Source organism: Oxyura jamaicensis, chromosome 26, assembly GCF_011077185.1.
Source record: "Oxyura jamaicensis isolate SHBP4307 breed ruddy duck chromosome 26, BPBGC_Ojam_1.0, whole genome shotgun sequence".
NCBI classification, from domain to species: Eukaryota; Metazoa; Chordata; class Aves; order Anseriformes; family Anatidae; genus Oxyura; species Oxyura jamaicensis.
In genome coordinates, this window is record NC_048918.1 from 1,957,867 (window position 1) to 1,983,805 (window position 25,939).

Consider the following 25,939-nt stretch of genomic DNA (forward strand, 5'->3'; position numbering starts at 1 on the left):
CCTATCCTGCCCCCTCCGGGTACGGCCACAGCAGGACAAACCGTGTCTGGCCAAGGGGCAAAGGCACAGCAGGAGATGTCCCTCTGCCACCAGGCCTGGGGGACATTTTAAAAGACATCCACGCAGCCTGCTGCAATGCCAGAGGTCAGGCTGGGCCCTGCAGCCCCGAGGCCCCCTGGTTTTCACCCAGCTAAGCTCTGGGGGGGTTGTTAGGGGACATTCGGCTGCTCCCGTGCCCCGGGTACTCGGGGTGGCGAGGCTTTGCTTGGCTTTGCCCTCCTGCGTGGATGCCGAGGGCCGGGGCAGCATGCTGCCGGCGAGCCTCAGCTCCACCCAGGCTGGGTTTGAGCCAGACCCGAAGGACGAGACCTTCACCCCCTTCCCACGTTTCAGCCCTAATCCCAAAAGACAGAAACCGTTTGGTTTCTGGGGATGCTGCGGCCTGCTGAAGATCCCCGTGCCCTGCAGGGAGGCCCTAAGGACGCAGCAGGAGCGTCGCTTTCTGTAGTTACTCCACTGCAGCTCCTCGTGCCGGTGAAAAATTCAACGTCCCCCCAGTTTTTGTGTGCAATTTCTACCTGAAGATATTTTTTAACAGATTTCAGCCCGGGGAATGTCCCTCCGCCAGTTTGGGGCTTCCCACCCAAAACGCCCGTGGCTGCTAGCAGAGATCGCCTCCTGATAGCAGGCCTCGTACTTCACTCCCTGCTGCAGAAACTCCTCCAAACCCATCTTTTGTTAAAAAACAGAGCTCACAGCACAGACAGGACCCGGGCAAGTCCGTCCCCACACTGTGAGAGGCTCATTCCTGCTGTGGGGCCAGCACCGGGGCTGTTCCCGGGGGGCTGTGGGGAGGCCGTGTTAGCAGGGGCACTCTCACGGCCGCGCTTCCATTCACTCTGAGACATTTCACCAAAGGGATTTGCTCCCCGCGGCGGGCAGGAGCTTCGCCGTAGCTTCGTCGTGCTATAGCAGGTGCCCTGGTGACCAGGGCGGAACAGATTTAAAATATTTCATGGAATATTTCCCGTGCTTTGTGCTGAAATGTTTCACCGAATTTATCAGTGAAAAAAATAAAAAAAAAGAAAACAAACCCTGTGTATTCTTTTGCTCTGATTCAAAAATAAAGAAAGAACGAACAAACCCAAACCCTGTATATTATTTTTGCTCTGATTCCAACAACAACAAAAAAAAATAAAAGAGAACACGAAGCCCCAAGCCTCACGTAACCAAAGGCTGGGCGGCCACGGGGAGCAGGCTGCGGGCAGGGCTGCAGACACACTCGGGAGACTCTCCCCTGTTTTAAGGCTGGAGGGAAGGCGACGGCTGAAGGCAGAGAGGAAAGCAAGCCACGTAACGGCGGCGACCGCCAAATTGTCACCAAATTGTCAAGGTGGGTCTTTAGGAGGACGCCTTTTCAGTACCGAGGTGTGCCGTATTTGTCAGGGTGGATCTCTAGCCAGAAGAGCATCGAGGAGTGTTTGGAGCAAGCCCGGCCCCGCACGGGGCAGCCTCTGCCCGCGGGCGATGCGCAGCCCGGAGAGGCTCCGGTTCCCACCGTGTAGCGGTGCCGGCTGGAAGCAGAGCAGGACGCAGCTTTCTGGGAGGCTCCAGGGCAAACTGTAGCCTTCAGATCCTCCGCACGGCTTGCTCTTCTGGTTGAGGAGAAAACAAAAAGGCAAAGCTTCTTTCCACGGGTGGGAATCCGCCTTGTGCCAGCAGCAGGCACCCTGAGCACCCCCTGCATCCCCTGGGCCACCCCCCCCCCCCCCCCCCCCAAAGTTTTTCTTGTCCCTGGGGTCACGATGCCGTGATCCTGATGGATTTTCTCAGCCGTGCTTCTCCAGGGAGGCTTCCCCACTGCGTGGCCGGGCAGAGGAGGAGCGGGCTCAGTGGAGGCAGCCCCGAGGCTGGTGCCGGGGAGGTCGGAGCGAGGCCGGGCAGCGGTGGAGCCCGGTGCTAGTGGCCTCCCTCCTCCGGCAGCTGGGAAGCGTACAGAGCTAGCGTGTGATGGAGGAACTGGTACTGCTCGCTCGTCTGGATCATCCCGCCCCTGCAAGGAAAAGGCAGGAGCCGCTGACATGGCCAAAGCTCCCGGCACGTGGACATTCGTGCGTCACCCACCCTGCCCGGGTGCACCCGAAACAGCCCCGGGGCTCCCCAAAGGGTGCCTGGGCTCAGCAGCGCTGCTGGGCTGTTCAAAACGTGGATCAGCAGCGGTTTTGGTGGTAATCCTACCGCTGCTTCTCTTTAAAGGCAGCAAATCAGCACGGTTCTGAGCTCAGTGGCTGGGCTCGAAGGAGCGCATCAGCTGCCAGGTTTGGGGCTGCTCTCCCTCGTGTCCTCAAGTCCCCAGAGCTACCGCAACCCTGACAGCAAAACCCGTGGGCACTCTTTGCTGCTGCCACATCTTTCAGAAATCCTTCCAGTTTCCATCAGAATTCATCCTCCACACCCCTTTGCTTTGCCCGGCCCCACGCTCCCCCCCTTTATCCCCCCTCCCAGGCTCGGCAGCCAGCAGCACCCCGCGAGGGGCGGCCTGCCCCGCGCACCCACCTGTCAATGCGGAGGTGGCACACGATGCCCAGGACGTCCACCTCTCCCGTGTCCTTCAGCTGCTGGCACCCGATCCTGGTGGCGATGAAGCAGCCCGTCCGGCCGATGCCTGCGCTGCAGGACGGATACGGCCGTGCTGAGCACCCACAGCACTGCTCTGTCCAAGCTGGATGTAATCCCTGACCGTGTGCTGCTGCCCTGATTTATTCCTAGAGGGATTTGGGGTTCCAGTCCCGGCTGTAAGACCAGCTTTCGTAGCCAGGCACCACCAGATTCAGGCTGGAGGCACTGCAAGGGGGTCTCATCGTGGTGCCCAGCCCAACCGAGCCCTCTCTGGGAGCCCCAAAACCAGCCTGTGCCTCTGTCCCTGCGTGGTGCAGGGACTGTGGAAAACGCTCAGAGGCCACCTCCTCCAGGGAAGCTGCCACGGGTCTGGTGGCTGGATCCTGGCCCTGCAGAGCTCCCCCTGCTCCCTTCTGCGGTGTCCAAAGAGCTGGGAACAAACCAGGTCTCTTTACGGCACCGTGCCGGTGCTGCCATCCCCGTGCCAGGACAGGAGTTTGAACACCTCTGCTAGGGGAATGCCAGGGATTTCTGCACCCCAACGGGACCGGCTTGTGGGCGAGGGTGACCCCAAGGCGGGGGACACACAGGGGGTGAGGGGGACGCTACCTGCAGTGCACAACGATGGGCCCCGGGCTGGCCGCAGCCTGCAGCGTCTCCTCCACCTTGGACACCAAGTGCAGCAGGGGCTTGGCTGACTCGGGCGTCTGCTGGTCCGGCCAGGAAGGGAAGAGGATGTGTTTGACCTGGCGGCGTTCACCTCGCAGCTTTTCCAGCACAGAAGGAAGAGAAATAAGGATGTGGGAGCACAAATTCACCGTGCGGGTCCAGAGGGAGGTGAGGAGTCGTGCTCCAGCAGGGCTGGGCAGCCTGTGCCCACCTCCCCTGCTCTCCTCACCTCTCCTCCTGAGCCTCTGGGAGCGACCCTGGGGCCGGGGACACTTTTGGGTGTCCAAGTGCCCTGCTGGGGCGAGAGCCAGCCATGCCCCAGGACCCCTCCTCCATGCCCAGATGTGGCATGACCCCGGCAGGGAGCAGCAGCATCACGGCCCCGTGCTGTCCCCACAACCCCTGTGAAGCCAGCCCAGGGTGACCACGGAGCACCAACAGGCATTAAGGCACGGTGCAAAGAGCGACGGGCTGATAGAGGAGCTAGAGAGCCTGGGGGTGTGGGGACACTGCCAGGGTCCCCCTCCGGCCCCAGGACGGGGCTTGGACCCACCTGGATGGAGAGGTCCCGGACCAGGTACTCCACGCACTCGCTCACCCCCTGCACACGGATGGTGAAGGGGCCGTAGGTGCCCTCCTTCTCAGGCCAGTAGTGGACGCATTTCTGCAGGGATACGGCAGGTCTGAGGGGGCTGCAGAGGTGCTCAGGGCACCCCCTGGTGCTGCTGGCTCCCATCCCCACCTGGCTCCACAGCTGGGAGCTCCCAGGGGTTGCCCTAATTCTCTTTATCCTATTATCCAGCTGGCAAAGCGTGCTCGGAGAAAGAGAGGCCACCAGAGGGGGAGAGGCTTTGCTGCACAGGGCCAAGGTTGCAGCCCAGGGGATCTCCTCCTCCAAGGAGGAAGCCTCCGGGAGCAAAGCAGGGAATCAAGTGGGTGCTCAGAGCCTCCTTTGGTCTCCCACCGCCCTGTGGCTGTTGTTATTCCCCCACCCCTTGCCCCAGGCCGGGGTGCTGCGCCCGAGGCCAGGGGAGGGGCGGCGGCGGTACCTCTTTGCGCTCCTCGAGCTTGGTTATCATGACGATGAGGGGCGCTTCCTCCTGCCACACCATCTCCCAGAAGTCGGTCACGGTGTTCGGCATGGGCCCCTGGGTGGCAATGTACTCCCGGGGGCGCCCCGCGTAGCCCTGCCGAGCACAGGGGCCGTCAGGGATGGGGGGCCCTGGGGTGCGAGGGGGTCCATGTCCCGACCCTGCCAGTGGTGTTGGAATTCCTCTACAGGCGAGAGGCTGAGCTACGCTGGCTATTTCCTCCTAAACCTGCCCTTGAAATCCTTTCATGGACCTGACCGGGAGCTATCGGGCATCCTCTCCATCCTCCAAGCCCGGCAGCAAGCCGCGTGCACCCAAACTCCTTCCAAGCGTCCCCAGGCTTTGGGGTGACAGCACCCCGTGTGATGGACGCTTGGCAAGGCAAAGCTTGGCTTTTTTTTTGCCAAGGGCAAAGCAGGAGGCATCAAACCCCGCTCCCCCTTCCCGTGCTGTTCTCCCCACCCACCCTCCTCTGCCTCCCAGCACCCCGGCTGGTCACAGGGAGCAGGGCGCTGACGTGAGAACTGCTCAGAAGGAAGCCGAGGAGCCAGGCAAAGCCGGCACCTGCCCGACGTCAGCCAGTTTTGGGGTGACGGTTTAGGGTCCTGCACAACACGAGGCTGCAGCTGGGACGGGGCCGTTTGCAGGGGAAGATGCTGGAAGGGTCGAGAGCGAGGTGCTGGGGAGGTCGTGCCCTGGTGTGCTGTGCGACAGGCGGTGACCCCGACACGCCGAGACCAGGCAGGCAGGGCACTCACCGTGATGTAGTTGGCATTTATGTAGCTGTCTTCCTCCTGGTTCCCTGCCCTCCTGAGGCACACCCGGCTCTCGGGATCTGGAAGACAAGGCAGGAATTCCCCCCGGGGACTGTGAGCTCCCTCCCACTGACATCCCTTCAGCCCTTACACCCCCAGCCACGTGCCCGAGGTGGGAACAAGCACGGCAGGGCCACCGGGGCCACCCGGGAGCGCAGCCACGCGTCCCCCTGCTGGGGGCACCTGGGTGGACGTGGGGCAAAGGGGAGCACGTACTGGGGAGGATGGTTTTGTATCTGTCCTTGGAGGCATGTCCAGGGATCTCCAGCTCCTCCGGACTGACGAAGTTGGGTGGGATTTTCTGCAGGGGGGGGAGAACGATTTTGAGGAAAACCCTCTTGATGCTGCTTGCGTCCCCTCAGCGTGGCGGGGCTGGTCCCACAGGCAAGGGGATGCTGCCCCAGGACCTGTCGGCATCCCCAGAGACCCCAGCTGCTGGGATGAGCCCCGTCCTCCCCCCGGCCGTGGTGGGACACCTTACAGACAGCCCACACTGGGACAAGAGCTTGGCACCATGTCCCCTCCACCCTGCCCTCCCACATCCCCTGCTCCTGGTGCTGCCGGGCTCAGAGCCCTCATCTCCCATGGGAAAGCTCCCAAACTCCACCAGCCCCCCATGGCGAGCATCCCCTGTGTGAGGAGGGCGAGGGGCTGGGGGGTGTCTCACCGAAAACTCCTCCTGGAGCTGGGCCAGGCTCTGGGCGCGCTGCTGCAGCTCCTCCTTGCTCAGCACGCGGCTGGACGTCCGCAGGAACTGCAGCGTGATGTCCCGCGGCGTGCAGACGGGCTGGATGGGCTCCACGCTGCCCAGCGAGCTCATGTCCAGCATCAGCGACACGTTGGAGCCCCTCCTGCGAGGCAAAGGATCCCCGGCTGACACCCCCCGGCACAGGCAATGGGGCCGGGCAGGGGCAGGGGGGGGTTTTGGGGAGCTCACGATGGGCAGTGCGGGGTTTGATGGGCTGCGGGCATCGTCCTGCCCGGCCGTGCTCACCTCTCCTGGAGCCGCACGTGCTTCTTCGCGGAGGGGCTGGGCTTCTCCGTCCTCTCCATGTCCCCCCTGGCTGCCCGCGGGCTCAGGCTGCCCTTATGAACTCCGGAGCACACCAAGCAGGTCTGTACCATGCTGCGGCAGCCACGAAGCCCTCGACCTGAAGCACGGCGGGTGGCGGCGGGCGGCCCTCAGCTCCCGAGGGATCAAGGAGCCATCAGAGGAGAAGCAGCTGGAAAACACAAGGTGGGTGAGAGGGATGCAGTGAGGCTGCCAAACCTCTTGGTGGGGTGTCCAGAATGGGGCTGCGCCGGAGCAAGGGATGGGGTTTGGGTGCTCGGCTGCCCTGGCACCATGTGTCCCGCTGCCAGCACCCGTGGGGCTAGGTGGGTGGCACGGGGACAGCTCCTGGCACGGCCACTGAAGGCTTCGCAGGCTCCCGCTGATGAGCCCAGCACAAGCTGACGTCTGCTTGCACCGAGAGGAGGACGCCCACGCTCCGTGCTGCGGAGCATGGGCTGGTTTTGGGGGAGTCCAGACCGCCCTCCACGTCCCCGGGGAGCTCGCACCTCCCCAGCCCGCCTGCTTTGCCCTGGGGACACAGCAGGGAGGCAGGAGAGCTGGGGCCCAGGGGTGAGATGGGGAGGGCTGGGGGCTCACGGGCTGCCCTTGGTGGGTAGAAGCCCCCAGGGAATGTTGGGCAGCAGAAGGCATCGTGAGGATGCTCGGAGACACAGGGTGCAGGGCCAGGCTTCCTGCGCAGCCTCGCTGCTCTGGCGAGGGAGGGAATGGCCCCAGGACAGCCTCCTCCATCCCGCAGGGCTCAGCAGCTGTCATGAGGAAACTGTTTTAACCGGGTGGTTGAGCAAGAGGCTTTGGGGTGGCCCGGCTGGAGGAGGGTGCCGGGGCTCCACCAGCACCAGCCCCGGGCAGGGAGATTTGAGCAATGTTGGGTCATGGCCGGGCAGCAGCGGGCAGAGGTCCTCCTGTCATCCCTGGCTTTCCCCGCCAGGGCAAATGGTCCCAACGGGATGGGGGATGCTGCAGGGTCAGAGCAGTGGGCACAGAGCGGGGTCCCAGATACCCCAGCAGCTGACGGGGGTCCCTGCGGAGAGCCAGACCCCGGGGACCCCTGCGGGTGTACAAAGACAGGGAGGACCCCAGCGTGGCCACGGCTGGGAGGTTTGGGAATGTGGCCGGGGCAGGAGCTGTTCCCCAGGACTCCCCCGCTGCCCAGCAGCATTTCTGGCCCGGAGGGATGAGTGTTCACATGGTGGCAGTGCCACCACCGCCACATGCACCGTCCCCATGCCCCACGCTGCGGGGGTGTTCCCCGGCCAGGCAGGGCAGGAGCTCCCCAGGAACCGAGGCACCACGGGCTGATCCCAACAGATCCTGCACCTGCCCCCAGTGCCACGGGCACCCCTCTGAGCCAGGAGCAGCAGGCTGTGACCCCAACACCTCCCCTTGCATGCTGGCCACGAAACACCTGGGAGATGCCCCGGCAAACCCCTGGCACGCAGCAGGACCCTGGGAAGAGCCTCAGCTCCCGGCACCTGCACGGAGAGCATCCCCACATCCCCACCAGCATCCCAACCCTGCCCCGGGCACCTGCGCTGCCTGCGGGTGAGCACATGCCCAGGGCATGTAGTCACCAAGGCCTGGAGCTGCCCGTGGGGGTCCCCTCTCCGAAGGGTGGCACGGGACCATTGCCACACGCGGGCTGGGGGCTGCCTACCTGCTGCCCCGAGGCATGGGCTCCGTCCGGGCCGGCACAGGGCCGCGGGCGCCGCGCGTGTCGGTCTAACACCAGGGTTTGAAAGTGTTCAGGAAGCTGCTTATCAAAGGAGCTGCTGCCTCTGCCGCTTCCTCTCCCTCCTTCTCCCCCACCCTGCCTGCCGCCCACACACATACCGGCCACATCGCCGCAGCTCGGCTCCGCCGGGCTGCCTGCAGCCCCGCTCCCCGCCGGCGAACCCCCCGTCGTGTGCCCGTGGACGCAGCCTCACCTCCCCCCCCAAATCCTGGGGGGCACCCAGGGGCGTCTCCGCCAGGGCCCGTGGGGCGCGCGGTGCCCTCTGCGCCCGGGCCGCAGCCTGGGCTGTGGGGACACGGAGAGACGGGTGGGAGCCTGGCCATGGGGATGGGGATGCTGGCAGAGGGTCGAGTGTGGCTTCAAGTGGCATGGTGGCACTGCCACGTGCCACCCCTTGGGGACCGAGGACGGGTCCCCCACCCGTGCCACACTGCCTGCATCCCCTCACCCGGTGCCGTCCCCAGCCAGGGTGCAGCACCTCGCACCCGCCGTGCCCAGCCACGGGTGACGTGGCCGGGATCCACCTGGGGGGTGCCACCCGCAGCCCCTCTGCAGCTGGGACCACCCCAGCGGGGCAGGGAACGGGGACAGGCAGGTTCCCGGAGGCTGGGGCTCATGTGGGACAGGTCTGCCTGCCCTTGGGCCGCTGCACATCCTTCCTGCGATGCCCTCAGGCGCTCGCTGCCTCCCGCCGCAGCCCTGCCACTCTTCCTGTTTGTCGTGGCCCAGGCTGTGCGCACAGACGCCTCTCGGCCCCGTTTCCTTCCTCCTCTGCCCCCACCCCGCAGCAGCGGCCCTGCTGCTCCCCACCGGTGGCTCTGGGCGCCGTGGCCCAAAGGCCTGTGCCGCTTGCCGGCCCCGCGGGCTCTTTCGAGGTGCCAGGGGCCACCTCCAGCCCAGCTGATGGCCGTGACCCGGGGTGTGTGGTGCTGGAGAGAGGCACCTCCGGTCGTGCTGGCGTGTTCTGAGGAGCACAAAGGGGTGTGAAATGCATCGCCTTCGCTGAGGGGGGAGTGGACGATGGGCGATTCCAGCTCTCACTGGAGCTGGGAGATCGGAGAGCCCAAGCTCCACAGCAGCCCCCTGGGCTTGCCCAGCGCCACAACCTGCCCTGCGGACAAGGCCACCAGCGGCTCTGTCTCGGGAGCAGGTCCCAGGAGCCCAGCAGGCCTGGGCTGGACTCTGCGTCAGGCCGAGGAATCGCTCCCTGCCCCGCGTGGGAGGCAGGAACTTGGCTGGAGGGGTTCAGAGATGGTAACGGGGACTGGCAGTGGGGACTGCTGCTGGGGACCGGGGGTGAGAACCGGTGGTGGAGGCACAGACCCAAAGGGTCCGGGGTGTTACCGCATCACCCACTGCTCTGGCCCACCACGAGGCGCTCGGTGTGCCAGGCATGGGATCCCGCATGTCCCCTGTCTGTGGACACCCGTGCCAATGCATTCAGGTCACGAGCTGGGGGTCAGGGAAGGGAGAGGTCTGTGGCAGAGCCTCAGAGGCCCTCCAAGGGGCTGTATGGCAGTGGTTTTATTTTCAGCATGCCCAGCAGGAAATGGGAGATCTCCAGAGCTGGTGCTTCGGGAAGGGACACCCGGATTTATCCCTGAGTGGTACCTGCTGATTTCACTTGCATTTGCAAACTTCACAGGGTCATTTTGCACCCTGAGCATCCTCTGGCCCCATCCTCATACACCACAAAAAGAGCAGCTCCCAGCTTTGGGCTGGGGGTCGTTCTTCCCCAAAGAACCCAGCCAGTCCTCGCTCCCCTTTCCGCCCTCCGGACCCCAGCACAAACCTCCCGCAGCCACCCCACCCTGACCCACTCGCCCCAGCACCTCTCCTCCCCCTCCCCGAGCAGCAGTGGGACCCCAAAGCCACCTGAGCAGGCACAGCACGGGCACCAAAATGCAGCCGGTGCCCCCCCCCCCAGCGCTGCCCTACCGCACCAGGGGCTCGTCTCGCTGCGCCTCCATCATCTTCGGGTCCAGGGCCCGGGCTGGTCCCGCTCCTGCTGACGCTGCTGGGAGCTCAGGATGTCCTGCAGGGCTCTGGAAATTTGCCCACCTCCTTCGCCGCCTAAACACGGCTCACGGGCTTGAAGGTGAAGCGGCCGCCTGGGAGCAGACTCCGTTAGCAGCGGCTGATCAGCTCCCAGCAGGGGCGAGGAGCAGGGCTGTGCAATTAGCACGAGCATCCCGCAGAGCCAGCACGGGAGCTGCAAACAGCCCGCTCGGAGCCCAGCGTCAGGGGGCTCAGCATCACGTACCCACTGCTCCGGGGCCAGCCAGCAGCCGGCAGCCGACCGAAGCACCTCTGCAGCTCGCTCTTCCCGGAGGGAAAAAGAAAAAAAAAAACACAACAAAAACCAACCTCCCTCTGCTCCAGCTCCCTCTGCGTGAGCGCATTCCCAAGGACAGCCCCGGGCACCCAGCACCGCGGCGTGCAAACCTCCGCCACGGGCAGCCCCTCGCTGCCGGTGGGGCTGGGGGGCACGGAGCTGCCCCAAACCCTGCCCGGGACCCTCGGCATCCCCCCCGCCAGGGAGCTGCTCCTGGGGACGGGGAGCTGGAGGCGTGGACGCGCGACCTTGCTCCTCTGGCAGCCGGTGCAGAGTTTGCTCCTGCCGCTGCCCGGCTCCTGCTGGAAGCACTTCATCAGCCGCTGCTCCGTTTTTTTTCAAAGCGTCTGCTGCTGAACTTGCCAGCCCCTGCCTGCTGCGTCTCCTCAAGGAGAAGGAAGAGGATGGTTTATCACCTGGATTTATTGCCTAGCCGGGTTTTTTTTTCTTTGGATGACTGCTGAGCAGAGGCACTTTGTGTTTGTGGAGTTAGCTGCTGTCCTACAGCTCTTGCGAACAAGCTGAGCTTGGCTCCAGCCTCGCATGCAGGCAGAGGCAAAGCAGGCGGACCACGAGCCCCAGCAGACCCCGAGCCGGTGCCACTGGGGGCTGCGTGGGCACTGAGAGCAGCCCCCTGGAAGGTGCCCTCCTGGTGTGAAGGTGTGAAGGTGCTTTATAGCAGCGGGCTTTATTCCCCTCCCCAGGCTCTCACCATTGCCTCCCAGTGCTGTTGGAGGGGCGGCCCGGCAGCCTTCCCGTGCCTCAGTTTCCCCCAGGGAGCGAGCTGCCGGCCCCTCACAGGGGACTTGGCCCAGAGGCAACCAGCAGCAGCTTGCCCGAGGCCACGATGCCCGCACGCCTTCTCGGGAGGCTCTAGCCCAGGGCGACAGCCTGCAAAACACCGCGAGGCGCGTGGGAAGGAAGAAAACCCCTAAAACAAGAAAAACAAAACCCACAAAAAACGCAACTCTCCATCCCCAGAGCACGTGGGAGGAAGCAGTGCCCCTCGCAGGAAGGCACGGAGCAATCTAAAATTCCTGCAGCCTTCGGATCCAGGCACCTGCGCCCCTCGGGGACCTCGGCACGAGCCCGGCCGGGGGCTGCTCCCCACGCTGCCTCCTCCTGCCCCGGGTTCCTGCTGCTGTTGGCGGGGGGGGGCACGGAGCGTGGTGACCTCTCGCCGGGTGCAGGGGCCGTTATCAATAACAGGAAACGAACTTGTCAGGAGGGGCAGGAGGGAGAGAGAGACCCAGAAAGAAAGGAAGCGGTTAGAAGGCAGTCACTTCCATTTTTTTTGCTGTGAGAGAGCCCGCGCCCACGCGCCGCTGGGCTCGGGGGGAGCAGCGCCGGCTTTCCACGGCTTTATCTGGCCTGGGATCGGCAGCGAGCTTCTCACAGAGAGCTCCCAGATCCTCTCCCAGCTTGTGATAACAGCTAGAGGGGAGAGGGTAAACCAGGGGTGGTTAAAAATACCCTCCTGGCAGCCAACGTGCGGTGCAGAAGTCGGTGCAGCGAGTCAAGCAGATGCTGCCTCTGTCGCCTTGTCCTGGCCGCGAGCTGGGCTTGTCCCAAAGTCCGGTGCCGTGGGGTGACCCAAGAGCAGGGATCCTCCAGCTCCCAGCTGCTCCTGCTGGGCAGGAGGCACCTCTCCTCCGTGCAGATGCTTGCACAGCTCACCCCGGCGGCCTCTTCCTCTTTTCTTGGTGGAACCTTAAAGCGGGGCTTGTTGGATTTTTTTTAAATTAAGGCCATGTTTTCCACTTCTTTCTGTGCTGTTTTCTTGATCCCTTTCAGGGTGCGGGTGGGTCAGCACCCGTGAGGCTGCGTCTGGGGTGCTGGGTCCAGTTCTGGGCTCCCCAGTACAGCAGAGACATGGGCAGAGGACAGAGCCCACTGAAAGGCCACGAAGGTGCTGGAGGAGCATCTTTACTAGGAGGAAACACTCAGAGAGCTGGGGCTGCTCAGCCTGGAGGGGAGGAGGCTCAGGGGCAGCTCCCCAAGGCCTGCACATTCCTGCAGGAAGGGGACGAGGGGACGGAGCCAGGCTCTTGGCAGCAGTGCCCAGGGCCAGGACTGGAGGCGCTGGGCACAACCTGGAGCCCAGGAGGCTCCCCCTGATGCTGCCTCCTTGCCCCAAATCCCGCTGAGACACTCCCGTCTTGTAGGGCACATCCCACAGGCAGGACCTGCCTCCAGACGGCCAGGACCGAGTGAGACGAACGGTCACGTCCAAGCAAAACCAGCTCCCTAAATTCCAAGTCCTCGATCCCGCGCTTTGGAGCTGGGGTGCCAGCACCCGAGCCGGGCTGGTGGTGCCCTGAAACGCATCGTCCCGCTCCCAGAGGAGGTCCCTGAGTCCCTGCAGGAGCCGAGCCCCGTGCTGGCAGTGGTGGACGCGCTCTCCCAGCTCGCCGAGGATGTGCTGGTGCAGGCAGAGGGCAGCAATGCAGAGAAGGCGCCGACCGCGGAGCGCGTCTCCTCCAGCAGGGCCACGCAGGCGTGCCAGGACGTGGGCCTTCCATGCTCCCGAGAGCTGCTCCGTGAGCTGTTTTATGGCCTCGGGACGTGAGGGTGCCCTGCAGGCACCCCCCAGGTCCCCTCGGACTCGCTGCACCCACGCAGCCACGGGAGGCACCCGGCGCACGGCTGGCGGTGTCGGGGCTTCCTCCCTGCTCGCTGCGGCTGGAAGCCACAAATGCTTGGATCTGGAAGAAAAACAAAAAAAACCTTCAAGCTTTTTAGGTTCTTTTCTTATACTGTCAGGGTTGAGTTGGGTCCCCAGCTGCAGGAGACATGGCACGGGCAGGTAGCAGAGGATGGAGCAGGGGGCTGCCTGCTGCTCCACAGCCCCACAGCAGCTCTGCCTGCCCCCCTTGCAGGTCTCCTCAGCCCTTCCCGAGGCAGGAGAGTCCCCCAGGCTGCCTCAGCTGGGCTTTGGGGACTGGAGACCCGCAGGGAGCCGCATCCCGCCGTGCTGGCTGGGTCCAGACCCACGGGTGCTGGTGGGAGCCCCGCAGACAAATCTGGGGCAGGAAAATGCAGCAGTGTCTGCATTTGTCTGCATATTTCTCCATTCCAGCAACGGCCTGGTTTATGTTTCCGTCGGGGTCAGGGATGGCGGAGCGTGCACGGGCCAGAGGAGCTCCAGATGTCTCCTGTCTCCCACGAGGAGCCGGGGCTGCTCTGAGCAGCATGTCCCGCGTGTCAGCGTCCCCTGCGCCTGCCTCCTCCCGGGGGGTCACCGTCCCCGGGCGCCCACACTCACAGGCTGGCTTTCAGGCCAGACTCTCTGCCAACAGCCTTTTTATTTTATTTAATTTTTATTTTATTTTATTTATTTTATTTTATTTTATTTTATTTTATTTATTTCATTTCATTTTATTTATTTTATTTATTTCATTTTACTTTATTTTTTCCCTAAATAATGCTCAGCAACAGAGGGGAAAGAGGATGTTTGTCAATGGAGCACATATCGGTGCCTTTCCCTGGGGGCCTGGTGGGCCGGTGCCATGCCCAAGGCAGTGAACAGCTGAGGAAGAGGTGGGTGGGGATGAAGGAGCTGGGCAGGGGGGCTGAGGGGTGGCAGCGTTCAGGCAGGGTGCCCTTACCTGCAGCACAGCTGCTGGCAGGCACTGGGGGGTGAAGGGATGGACCCAAGGCTGGAAGGACACCAAAATTACACGGGGCTCTGCTCAGGACCCCGACACACATCCCTGCCTCTGCCGCCAACCTCGCGGCCCCGAGGGCAGCTGGAGCTGGCCCGGGGGGAGCAGGGGTGGTGGGGATGGAGGGGCTCAGAGCTCCTGGGGAGCAGCAGCAGTGTGCTGATCCACGGGGGCACCGCAGCACCGAGCCCCTCCTGCACCCTGCAGAGCAGCGCCCAGCCCTCGCTCTCGTCCCCTCGGCACATCCCCAGGGTCTCACGAACACCCCCGTGGGGGGGGGGGGGTCCATAAACAAGCGGTGTTCAGCCTGGTTTGAGCCAGGCAGCGCCATGCTCATGGCTTGTTTCCATCCCAGAGGGGAGAGAACAACGCAGGGTGCTGCTGCAGGACTCGGGTAAGGGTCCCCGCTGCTCCTGGAGCCGATCTTTCCCGACCCCTGTCCCTGCCAGACGTCCCCCAGCAGGGACTTGCCTCCCTGCCGAGGGTCTGCTGCGGGACGAGTCCTCTGCCCTAGTGGAGCTGGAAGAGCTGCTCAGAAAACAGGAAAACATTTTGACCGGGAAAACGCAGCGAGACGTTCCCTTATTCTGCAATGTTTGTTGTTTTAGGCTCTCCCCGCCAAGCGGCTCGAGGCGAGCAGCAGCCTGCCTGGTGCCCCCGAGCCCTGGGGCAGTCCCAGACCCCCCCCCAGCCAGCCCAGCCCGGCCTCAGCACCCACGGCAGAAGCAGGACAGCGTGGCGTGGCGGCCCAGATGCCGAGCTCGCTGCTAATGAGAGGCCAGGGGTGACGAGGAGGCTCGGCACAGCACCCTGCCGCCCCGTGCCGGCATCCCGCCTGCTCTCCGCCCTCCCCTCCAGCAGCGGAGCTGCTCCGCTTCCCCACGCGCGGATGGTAAACTGAGGCAGAGCAGGGTGTCTCCGCTCGGAGGTGAAAATAGCTTCTGCCAGAGCTTTGGATGTGGCCGGGCTCTCCACACCATGCCGCCACCCAAGGCGGGTTGGTCACCTCCATGGGGACATCGTGGGGAACCACCGGGCAAGCAGGGCTGGGCTCCGCGTGGCTCCGCGAGAGCCTGGGGATGCTCCAACGCTCCTGAGTCAAGCAGCAGGAGCTCGGGCTGAGGGGACAGAGACTTCTCAGGGCTCTGGAGGAAAATATCCAGCAGGCAGTGGTGGAGGAACCGACTGGGCATCATTCCCCTGCGACCGCCTCACCCCTGCTCCAGAATTGCAGCACCCACCGGGTGGGGCAAAGCTGCCAGCAAACCCTTCACAGCTGCCAGCTGCGAGCCCGGCACCGTGTCCAAGAAATATCCCAAGAAACAGCTTCTGGGAGGGAGAAAGTGAAGTGCCTCTGCCTGCTGGGATGGGTAAAAGCAGCCTGGGGACCAGCCAGGCTGGAGCTGTGCCAGCCCCAAACGTGCGCCTGGCTGGGGAGGGGGTCTTGGGGATGGGGGTGCAGCAGGACTCGGGGTGGGGATCCCTATGAAAAGCAGATCTGCCTGCCTTTGGGGGCTGGAAACGGAGAGCAGCAGGCTCTGCTGGCAGCCGGAGAGGAAGGCTCGTGTTGTGTTTGGCTCTGGGTGCTGCCAGGGAGAAGCCAAGGAGCTGCAGAGGGAACTGCTGCCAAAGCAGCAGCCGCGCAGCGGGGAGGGAGCACCCCTGGGTGCTGCACGGGGACACGGCACCGCCGTGCTGTGGGGCGAGCTGCGCACAGGAGGTGCTCCCATCACGTAAGGACCAGCTCTGCCCTCGCACAGCCCCGTCCTGCCCCGTCCTCCATGCCCTGGGAGCCTCTGGGGTGACCCCACTATGGGGACGGGTGCGAAACGGAGCCCGCCGGGGTCCAGCTCTTTGTGGGGTGGGCTGGTTGGCGGCTCGGTGCGGTGGTGGTGGTGCTGGCAGGGGGACGAGCAGGAGGGAAAGCAGCCAGGAAACAAGACGGGACCTTGCCCTGCCTTCGCCCCGAGCTGCCAGGCAAGCCTCCTGCCTGCGGGCATGGAGGTCTTGTGTTTACTCTTCCAAAAAGGAGACCTTTCTCCCCGAAAACAAACCCTTTTGTGTGCAAATGCAGCCGTCTGGCAGGTTTGGTCGTATACAGGAAACTTTGAACCAAAGGGCCAGGGCTGGTTTCGTTTTGAGGTGAGTTTTTCAGTTCGTGGTGGTATTTGGAAACTGAGCTGCCTTCCAAATTTGGAGCCTGTGTTTTTGCAAGCTGCTGAGCATGGCCGCGGTGTCCAAGGCTTCCTCCTGTCCCTCCCGTGCGGGCAGCCTGGTTTGGACGGAGCCGCTGTCGCCGTCCCTCTCCCTTTTCTCTGCAGAGCTTTGCCAAGCTGGGGGTGAGGGAGCTGCCGATGGGGATGGGTGGCTGTGGTGGGAGGGCCCAAGAGCCCAGAAACATGAGCAACGTGAGCAACGCGAGCTCCAGGCCTCGTTTTCAGCTGGGGCCGCAGGAGATGGGTGTCCTCACGCTCACCTCCTGCTGCATCCATCGAGATGGCCGAGGGGGAGCCCTGGGACCTGCTCCCACGTCCTGGTTTTCCTCTGATCAGCAGGATGGGGACCCCAGTGCCCTTCTGGATGTGCTCTCAGCGTGCCCTGCACCTCCTGGGTCAACATACCGACAGCTCCCCCTCCACCTCCCCCTTCTAGCGGGGCTATGGGGCAGCAGGGGCTCTCCACGTGGGCCAGCCCTCAGGGCGGCGAAGACGTGCGAACCATGGCCTGCAGATATCCTCAGGGCTGGAGCGTGTGTCTGGATGCCTGCACTGCTCCACCACGGCCTCAAGGCTCTCCCTGTCCCTCTGCAGTAGCGACACGAAGGGACGCTCGCTTCCTCCAAAGATCCCACGGCGCAGTGCCCCCAGCACCCCCGCTGGTGCGACAGCCTGCAGCACGCACGGGGTGCGGACCCCTGAGTCATGGAGCCACCGCCGGGGCCACCTCCATCCAGCCGATCCCTCCTCCGTGGCATCCTGCAGGCGCTGGCAGAGGCGCTGGGCGAGCCCAGGCGGGCCTTTCCCCGGACCAGCCCAGGCTTGAGCGTCGGGGCTGCGCACAAGCGGGAGTAAACAGCAAGCGTGAGCGCGCGGAGCCGCCGCCGCGCGCGCTAGGCTGGCGGGGACGGGATGAGGACCGTGCCGGGGATGCCCACCAGCAGAGGTACCAGTCCCGCTCCGTTCCCCCTCTCCTTTGCCAGACGTGCAGCCGAAGCCGGGATGCGTGCGGTGGGGAAAGGAGCGTGGATGCTCCTGTGCTTTGGCACGGCGCGGGCAAACCCTGACCCGCAGACCTGGGGTGGGCTGCAGGGGAGGGGGAAGGATCCGTGCGTGTGTCCCGTCCTGGGGAACTCCTGTCCCGTCCTGGGGATCTCGTGCCTTGGCAAAGCGCAGGCGGGCGCCAGGAACTGCTCCCAGTGCTGCCAGCAGCGCCTTCCTGGCCCTGCGAGTGGAGGTCCTGGCAGCACCAGGCACCTTCGTGCTCTCCCTCTGCCCTCAGGTTTGCAACCCATGGTGGGAGCAGAGCCCTGTGGGGCTACTGGTGATGGTTTGGGAGCTTTAGGGGGCTGACCAGGTGCTGTCCGAGTGCTGCTTGCAGCAGGAGTGTTGCACGCATGGTGTCTCCTACCCCAGCCAGGGGAAGGGGACGTCTGAGCCTGCTCAGCCCCAGGGGACTCACCCACACCCCGGGAGGGCAGAGCAGGTCTACCCGGCTCCTCCAGCTTGCTGGGCGTGCTCTGAGTCACCCGCAGCCCTGCTCTTCCCAGCTCTGCAGGCTCCTGGGTGACCCCCGCAGGCATCCCAGGTGCTGCCTCCGGGTCTCATCGGTCACCGGCAGCAAGCGGGGGGAACGCGGAGCATCGCCTTGCTCAGGGGTCGCTCCTCTCCTTGCCTTCCCACCGCCTGGCCAGCATCCGCGTGTGGCTCTGGGTACAGGGGTGCCCTGCACGTCCCTGCTGCCTGCCCGCTCTCCTCCCCTCTGCGGGATGGGAAGAGCTCCGGGGTTGGTGGTTGTGGGGCAGGAGACAGGCAGCAGCACTGGCAGGGCTCAGCGTGGAAATGATTAAACACCTGCGAGGGATAGGAGCAAGAGCATCCCGGTGCTCTGCAGCTCAGGGTGCAAGCCCTGCGGCGTGTGAACCTCGCAGAGGGAGGGGTCCCAGCGGTACCTGCACCCCCCGAGGGCTCCGTCCCTGGGAGCAGCCGGTTCCCCTCGTTCCTCCCTCACGGCCCCAGGCAGCGCTCGGTGTCCTGGAGGTGTTAGTGGGGAGAAATCGTGGCCTGGGGCAGCCCGCAGTGCTGGTGGGCACAAGGAGAGACAGGAACCAGGGAGACAGGGATCAGAGGGATGCTGCAGCCAGGCCGAGGCAGGACAGGAGCCCCAAAGCTGCTCCCAGCTTGATCGTGGTGGCACCAGTGTCCCATTTAACTGGGACATGTCACCACAGGGTGCCAGAATGGCTGCTAGGTGTCCTGCCCAGGGCGTGATGGCAGAGCTCACAGGGAGCTCACAGAAGGTTTTTCTGCTCTGTGACAGCTTCACTCGCGGCGTGGTGCTGGGCAGTGACATGCAGGGGCCCTCTTTTGCCCGTGCCCAGCCTCGGGGGCTTTGTCACCATGCACAGACCCCGTGGCACCAGAGCATCCTCAGGCACATGCTCTGCTGCGCACCTCCACGCTCATCCTTGCTCCGGCTGCTGCTCCCCAGGCACATCCCCAGCGAGGCTGGGGATGGGCTCGGCTCTGCTCTGAGGCTGTCACAGCACAGGGGGCTGCCAGGAGCATCCTCAGGCCGGGTCTTTGCCACCGCTGCTGTCCCTCTGCACGAGCAAGTGAGCTTCCCAGTGCTGGGCGTCCCCCATCCCCCTGCTCCTTGCGGTAGCCTTTGCTGCTTCACGGAAAATGTGATGACTCGGCAGCCCCTGAGTTTCCAGGCCTGCTTCCAGCTGCTGGGTGGAGAAACCTTCTGTAGTTGTTTTTGGGTCTGGAACAGTTGAAGGCTTCGCTGTCGGGGGGACCGGCCGGGGGCTCTGGCATCCCCAGCTGACAGCGGGCTCTCTCTGCGCCCTCGCCTGCGGTGGCACGATGGCACCGGGGTGGCCACGTGGAGGGCAGCGCTGGCATGTAATGAGCAGCTTTTTCCACCCAGCACGGGTGGCTGCTGAGCCCCACGGCGCCGGGGACGGGGCCTGGGTTTGGCTCCCGGCAGAGCTTCAGGCCAGTTTCCACCGCAGGCACAGCCCAAAGCCCCCGAGCTCGGCCCTGGCTCGCTGCGTCCCTGGGTTTAAGCTGATGGGGCTGGCGAGGACGTGTCCCCAAGGCCAGCGGGCTGCCGGCTCCGCTCACCCCGTGTGGGGCCACCAGCACCACGCGGAGGCTGGGGAAGTCGCGGGGCAGCCGCTAGGTCTGGAAGCTCATCCCCCCAGAGAAACCACCTCAGGGATGGAGTTGTGTCCCCCCAAAGGGCTGTGGCAGCAGTTGTTGTTTTCCAACAAGCACCTGGGGGCAGCTGGGTGTCCCTGCTTGCTGTCCCCACTGTTGGACTCTCTTTCCTCTTGGAAACCGAGGTCTGGGCCCCAGCTCTGTGGCAGGAAAATGGCATCACCTGCACCAAGGAGGTCCTCAGCCCGCAGCCCTCCGGCGTGCCCAGCCTCACCAGTGGGATGTGGGCACCTGGCTGGGCTTTGGCACCGTGCTGCTGCACAGGACACAGGTGCTGGTGGGCAGGGGAAGATTTTCACCCCAGGGATGGATGCAGGGAGGACCAGCCCTCAAATCCGTGCCAAACTGCAAATGCTGACATATTCCTTCTGAACTCGCAGTCCCCAGCAGCATCCAGCCCTGCAGCTCGCCCTCGTAGGGCGCAGGACACCGAGGACACCAAACCTCGGGACCTAGGGGAAGGTTCCCAGCCCCGCGGGGAGCGCTGGGCAGGGCAGACTCAGCCTGGCTGGCATTTCCCAGGGCTCCAAGTGAAGGGGTTCATCCTCCGGCTGTCCTGGAGCAATCTGCTGTGCTTTGAAGCTCAATGAGCTCCACCTTCAGTCTGTAGCCTGGGAAAATCTCCTGTCTGTGCCACAGCAGGGGACACTGCCTCCTGTCACCTGCCCCAGACACCAGGGGATGCAAAATCCCTTCCCAGGGTTTCCCTGAGCCCTTTGTCCCCAGCCTTGATGCGGGGTCATCCCTCTTCAAGCCCCGGTGGCAGGGCAGGTGGGGAGCTCCACCAAAAACTTCTTCCCAAATGCACCAGGGGCCCGGCCAACCGTAACCTCCAGGCTCCCGCCCGGGGCCCCCTGGTAATCCTGGCAAGCCCTCGCTGCAGCGGGGAGCTCCAGCCTCCTCCCAGCTGGCTGCAGCCGCTGGAAAGGGGCCTTGGGAAACAGTCCCCAGCCCACTGGAGACAGCAGCAGCCAGCCCCGAACCCCCTCTGCCCCGCTCCAGCCAAGTGTCTGGGAGATGCCGACTGCGCTACCTGTGAGCATCTGCCCTGCACTCAGCCGCTGCCAGGTTTCCTTGGCATAGCCCTGCCTGCAGGTTTTGGGATGGTCTCTGGGTGTTGCCATTGCTGCAGGGAGCAGGATTTGCCCAGTGGGGACCCCAGCCCTGGGGCTGACCACTGTGAGCAGCCATGGATGGGACTGAGAGCTCCCCTGGGGCTTCTCCTCCTCCCGAAGGGGTCTGGGCCTTTGGCTGTGACCATGGAGCAGCACTCCTGGCGCTCCTGGCACTGGTCCCGTTCAGCCAGGACTTGGGGAGCGCAGTGGGAAAGGGACCTGCATGCTTTCTCCTCGTTTCCAGCTGTCTCCATCAGCCTGGGGGTGTTCAGCAGGTTTGGGGGTGGACCTGGGGTTGGAGATGGGTCCTAGTCCAGGGAATCGCCACCTGCTTTGTTCTCAGCTACGTGCAGGGTCAGGGGCTTTCCAATGCCTTTGCCTAGGCTTTGAGGGTTGATCTGGCTCTCACAGGTTCCACCTGACAAAACTCCAAGTCTCTGGGGGTGGGAATCCTCTGTCCTGGTGCTAGCCGGGGGATGTGTCCCTATGGGACCCCCATCCTGAGAGCCCAGCAGCTGACAGCGACCGGCACAGCTTGAGCAGCCCCCGCTGGTGGCCACGCTGGCTACTGGGACAGACTCCTACGGCCACACAGACTGTGCTGGCCTCCGGGATGGATGCATCCCTGAACCTCTTCCAGCGCTGTCCCAGATCTCCAGCGCTGTTGTGAAGCCAATGGCATCTCCGCTCTGAATCAGGGCTGGCACCCAGCCACGCACCGCACAGCCCAGCATCGCACAAAGCCCCGCGCGTGGCTGGGGCACAGCCTGCTGCCCGTAACAGCGCTGCAAAGCACGGCTCCGACAAACCCCACGAGCAGACAGGGCACAGCTCAGAGCCAGACAGTCCCTCAGGAGGGCAAAGCACAGACCGGGCGTCTTCACACCCCTCTCACCGTGTGTGCACCCCCCAGATCCCACCCGCCTGCTCCTGCTCAGGGCATCGCACGGAGGCACACATCGCCCAGGTCACCCAGCACAGCCAAAGCTCCCCTGCCCCATCAGCACAGAAATTCATGCCTACGCAGCTAAAGGGTGCGCAAACGTGCTTTGCACGGAGATGTCCAGCACCCGGACCCACGCGTGTGCCAAAGCCCCCTCCAGCATCCGAGCCCAGCCGGCAGAGGCTGCGGGTGCCCTCCATCCTTCCATCCCTCCGTCCCTCCCCTTGCTGGGGGCTGGTTTGGGCACTCCCTTCCAGCGCAGAGCCGCCATCTGCCCTGTCCTGTCTCCTCCCCTCTCCTCCCCTCTCTGCACCAACTCCCACAACTCTGCACAACTCCTTCTGATGGCCAGGCAGGGCTCCGGGCGTGCAGAGACCCCGGCACGGCGAGAGCCCCCGCTCCGAGCCCCCCGGCCGGCCGGCCGCTCCCTGGCCGCCGCACACAGGCGCTCACACGAGGACGACAGCAGAGCCACCGCAGAGGGACACAGATCCGGGGGAACAATAGCAAATGCACACAGCGAGAGGCACACACACACACCCTGCGCTTCTCCCAGCCCGGAGGCTCTGCTCCTGCCCAGGGACGGCTGGCGGCGTTGATGTGCGACGTGTCGGCACGCATCGCCTGGCCCCGCTGATGCCATCCTGTCCCCCGAGCTGGGGGGGCATGTGGGGATGCAGCCCCTCACTGCCACGGGAGAAGGGGCTGGCTGGGGACGGCCGCTGCTAAGAAGCCCCCCCACCCACTCAGCTTGACATCCCTCTAATTTGCAGCCACCCCGGCCCCGATGAGACCACCGCTTCTGCCACTGCTCGTCCTGTGGGTGCCGCGGCTCCTGGGAACCCTGGCAGAGGTAAGCCCTGGTTTCTTGACGGGGGGGGGGGGCCCCCCGTTTGTCCGTGCAGGCTCCTGGCTCCAAGCTTGCTGGCAGCAAGGGGCTTGCATAGTCCTACCCCGCTGAGGAATGACGGCATGTTTCTGGGCCGCCTCTTCCAGCCGTGCAGCTGCACCAAATTAGCGACGTTTGCAATTACGAGCTGGCTCTTTCCTCTGCTAGGGGGGGTCTTTCCCCCCCGCCTCACCGTGCCCTCTCCCGGTGCCTGGGACCAGAGTGTGCTCCTGCTGCCATGGCTGCGTGGCTGCTGGCCCCAGGAGCCAGGGCTGCCTGCTCCAACCGGGGGTCCCCAGCCCCTCTGCCCCCCTCTGCGCACACCCAAAGCACCGCGGGTGGCAGGGGGAGGACGGACAAAAATGAGTCAGCCAGCAGAGCCGAGGGGGAAATAACTAAAGGAAGATGATTGCTCCTCCGTGGCTTGTTGTGGGACAGGGAGTGGGCAGAGATATTTCCTTTAATGTGGAGGGAACTGGCCTCAACCTAAAGCAGGGCACACCCTGCTCTGTGGGGAGACGGGTGTCCAGCCAGCGTGCTCAGCACCCGCCGTGCTCAGAAGGGTGCTGGGTGCTCTGGTCCTTGCTTGCCAAGCCCTCGCCTTGCAGCCTGCAGGGGATGGCCGCTGGGCTGAGCTCTGGGGTCCCTCCGACGCCCCCATCATTGCAAGGAGGGATGTGGGGGCAGTGAGATGGCCAGGGCCTGCCCAGAGCTCACTCGCTACCCGGAGCTGCCCCTGGTACCCTGGCTGCTTTGGCGGGGGGTCCTCACCCTGTTGGCATGGCACTGCGTAGGTCTGCAGCCCCCGGACCCATGCGAAAAGCCAGGGCAGCTCACGAGCTACGTCTGCTGAGTCTGTCTCCCTGCCTTGGCTGGGGGGGATGGTGTGATATGTGTGCTCTCCTGGGAAGGGGGGGGTCACAACCTTCTGTGGGTCATTGCCCCAAATGCTGGTGGGACCCGAGCCTGGCCAGCCTGAGCCCTGCCCCGGCACCGTGCACTTCTGCTCGTGCTGGGTCTCAGCCCTGGCCACCCCACCTTGGCCGTGTCTCACCGGTCTCCTTCTGTCCCCCAGGGCGAGGGATGCAATCGGACAGCGCGGGCAGGGGCAGAGGGACAGGATGCACCCGGTGACAGAGGTAAGCCAAAGCAAAGGGGTCCCCGGGACGTGGCCCTCGGTGGTGTGGTTAGCAGAGCTTGTCTACGTGGTGCTTATTGTGATAATGGCCTCAGGGCCGGAGGATGTGCCCGGCATGTGCTTGGTGTGGGGTGTTTGCACCGCAGAGGTGAAGAAGACGACTGCTGAGATGAAGGCAGGCAGTTCAGGCTGTCAGAAACCTGAGCCAAGCAGACAAACATGGGTGGAGAACTCATACCTTCATGAGATGACAGGGATCCCACAGGGAAAAAGCCAGCCCTGCACGACCCCTGTGCAGGGTACGATCCCTGTGGACGTCCCTGGAGGGAACCAGCCCTGCCCTCAGCTCCCCAGCCGCATCCCGCTGGCCCTTCCCAGCAGCCTGCTCCCAGGTCTGTGCTGGAACTGCTCAGGGCAGGTGCTCAAGGGCCTTTCCCAGGGAGCTGGCTCAGGCTACGTGCTGCCCTTGTGGCTGTCTGGTTTTCCCAATGTGCACCCATCTTGCTGGCACCCATTGCTGTGCACCCATCTGCGTGAAGCTCTTCTCAGCGTGGTGGCAGGCGCCTGCATTTCATGGCGTGAAATGGAAATTGCTTGCAGATCTGAGAGCTTCACACCTTTGTAGGAAGGGCACACACTGCACCTGAGCAGTCCCAAAGGTGCTCTTGCCCCTTGGGCTCAGCCTACACCGCAGTTTGCTGAGTAAAGGCAGCCCCAAGCAGCTCTCGGGGACAATAGCTGTGCTTGTTTAGAGCTTTTGTGCCCTGCCAGATCACAAGTAAGCCTGTTACAACATGTTGCACATCATAAATTTTAAGTGCTAATTCTTACACAAACGCCTTATTAGCACTTGAGCTGCTCTGAAGTTTCCCAAAGGCTGAAAGCCACGGAGAGCTCACCACTTGCAGCAAAGCTGGGGACGGGGAGCGCGTGGCAATCTGCTCGCAGAGGCACGGCGAGGCAGGGACGGAGCGCAGCGGGGTCCTGCTGCCAGCTTGGCCCCGACAGGCAGGTTCTGTCCAGCTCCTGTTTGTGCAGGTGGCTCCTGAGCAGCTCTGAGGGCGGGGATCCAATGGCACTTTTGGCCACCGACCCAATAATTAGCCAAAGCCCCGTGTGCCACTTCCTCGTCCCCAGGTGCACTCATCTGGACGCCACAGCACCGGTCCTGCCGCCGCGGCGTGCTGAGCGTGCTGCTGCGGCAGGACCGAGGTGGGGACACACCTGGGCAGGGTGCTGAGCAAATCCATGTCCCCTCCCTGTGCACAGCACCCTGCTCTGCCCCTGACATCTCGGTGCTGAGCAGGGCAAAGCACAGCAGAGGCCACTGCACGGCTGGCACCGCGAGCTGTGAGTGCCCAGCACTGGTGACTCCTGCTGGGCACTGGCCCATGCGGGACTGGTTTGTCCCCACCTTTGGGTCTGGTTCACCTGGGTGCTGCGGAGACCTGGGCTGATTTCTTGGCTCTCCCAAGCCCAGGTTCAGTTCGGCTCCATCTCAGCTGAGGTCTCAGGGCAGGAGCCTGCCCCTCTGCTCTATCCAGCCTCCTCACACTGGCCACGGTCTTGCTTCTGCAAGCTGGGCCCAAAGCACTTCAACATCAACCAAGAAAATCCCATAAGGTGAGGAGCAGGGCATTATGCCTCCTCCGGGCAACTTTTCTGCTACAAATGTGGGGCTGTCTGATCAAACCAAGTGATGGCCTGAAGCCTTTGGAGTCCTTCTGCCATGGAAGAGATGCTCAGGACCTCTTTCACGTGGTGCAGGGGGTTTTCCATGCCTTCTTGCTTCTGCAGGGATGCTCCTGAACCTCAGTGTGAGTGACCGTGGCCGCTCGGACTCCCTCCTTCTCTCCTGGGATGAGCCGGAGGGGGGTGCCGAGGGATATTCGCTTGCCCTCTCCTCCCTGGGGTCGGTCACAGTGCTGCAGAATGGATCTGCGGGACCCAACGCCACCAGTTTCTGGTTCCACGGGCTGACCCCTGGCATGTACTACGAGATCGAGGTGACAGCCACGCTTCCCTGCATGGGCACCGCCAGGGAGACGGTCACAGCGCAGACAAGTAAGGGGTTTGCATGGGACTGCAGACTCAAAGGGTCTGCGTGCTCCTGCCGGTGATCGCCCCGCTGTTTTGGAGGCAGGGCTGTCCTGGGAATCCATGGGGAGGTTGGGCACGTCCTCACAGCTGCAAGGATTAGGGTTCCTCCTTAATCCCCAGGGCCCAGGGGGTCGCTCCCGGATCCATGTGGAGGGTTGGTCCTACCCCTGCGCTCTGAAGTTCAGGCCACGTCTCCTGGGATAACACAGCTAGAGATGGAGCGAGCTGTGATGAGGACTCTGCAGAGAGCTGAGGGCTTGCAAGAAGTCGTGCCTGGAGGTTTAGGAAGAGCTACGAGGAAGCAGCATCTGC

At 64.0% G+C, this 25,939-nt stretch overlaps 3 protein-coding genes across 4 annotated transcripts in view; 1 reads left to right on the forward strand and 2 right to left on the reverse strand.

Annotated features, from left to right (window-relative positions):
• Positions 1-1,540: 1,540 nt before the first annotated feature.
• PTPN7 (protein tyrosine phosphatase non-receptor type 7) lies at positions 1,541-10,332 on the reverse strand. Of its 2 annotated transcripts, none has more exons than XM_035346911.1 (10): positions 9,961-10,332; positions 6,189-6,417; positions 5,862-6,045; positions 5,411-5,495; positions 5,138-5,214; positions 4,338-4,475; positions 3,842-3,952; positions 3,229-3,386; positions 2,557-2,670; positions 1,541-2,053 (listed from the first exon to the last, which is right to left on the reverse strand). In XM_035346911.1, the coding sequence occupies exons 2-10, from the start codon at positions 6,317-6,319 to the stop codon at positions 1,960-1,962; spliced, it is 1,092 nt and encodes a 363-aa protein (XP_035202802.1). In that variant the 5' UTR covers positions 6,320-6,417; positions 9,961-10,332; the 3' UTR covers positions 1,541-1,959. The 2 variants fall into 2 exon arrangements, with proteins under 2 accessions (XP_035202802.1, XP_035202801.1); XM_035346910.1 differs by lacking the exon at positions 9,961-10,332 and adding an exon at positions 7,924-8,153.
• LOC118178414 lies at positions 3,501-16,678 on the reverse strand. The gene is made up of 2 exons (XM_035346909.1): positions 14,469-16,678; positions 3,501-3,512 (listed from the first exon to the last, which is right to left on the reverse strand). The coding sequence occupies exon 1, from the start codon at positions 16,491-16,493 to the stop codon at positions 15,213-15,215; it is 1,281 nt and encodes a 426-aa protein (XP_035202800.1). The 5' UTR covers positions 16,494-16,678; the 3' UTR covers positions 3,501-3,512; positions 14,469-15,212.
• Positions 16,679-16,784: 106 nt separating this feature from the next.
• LOC118178412 (receptor-type tyrosine-protein phosphatase V-like) overlaps positions 16,785-25,939 on the forward strand; it is a 37,688-nt gene continuing 28,533 nt past the window's right edge. The window contains exons 1-4 of the mRNA XM_035346906.1: positions 16,785-17,163; positions 22,274-22,353; positions 23,465-23,528; positions 25,325-25,591. Coding sequence (XP_035202797.1) covers positions 17,130-17,163; positions 22,274-22,353; positions 23,465-23,528; positions 25,325-25,591 — 445 coding nt within the window. The 5' untranslated portion in view covers positions 16,785-17,129. The remainder of the gene's footprint in view (positions 17,164-22,273; positions 22,354-23,464; positions 23,529-25,324; positions 25,592-25,939) is intronic.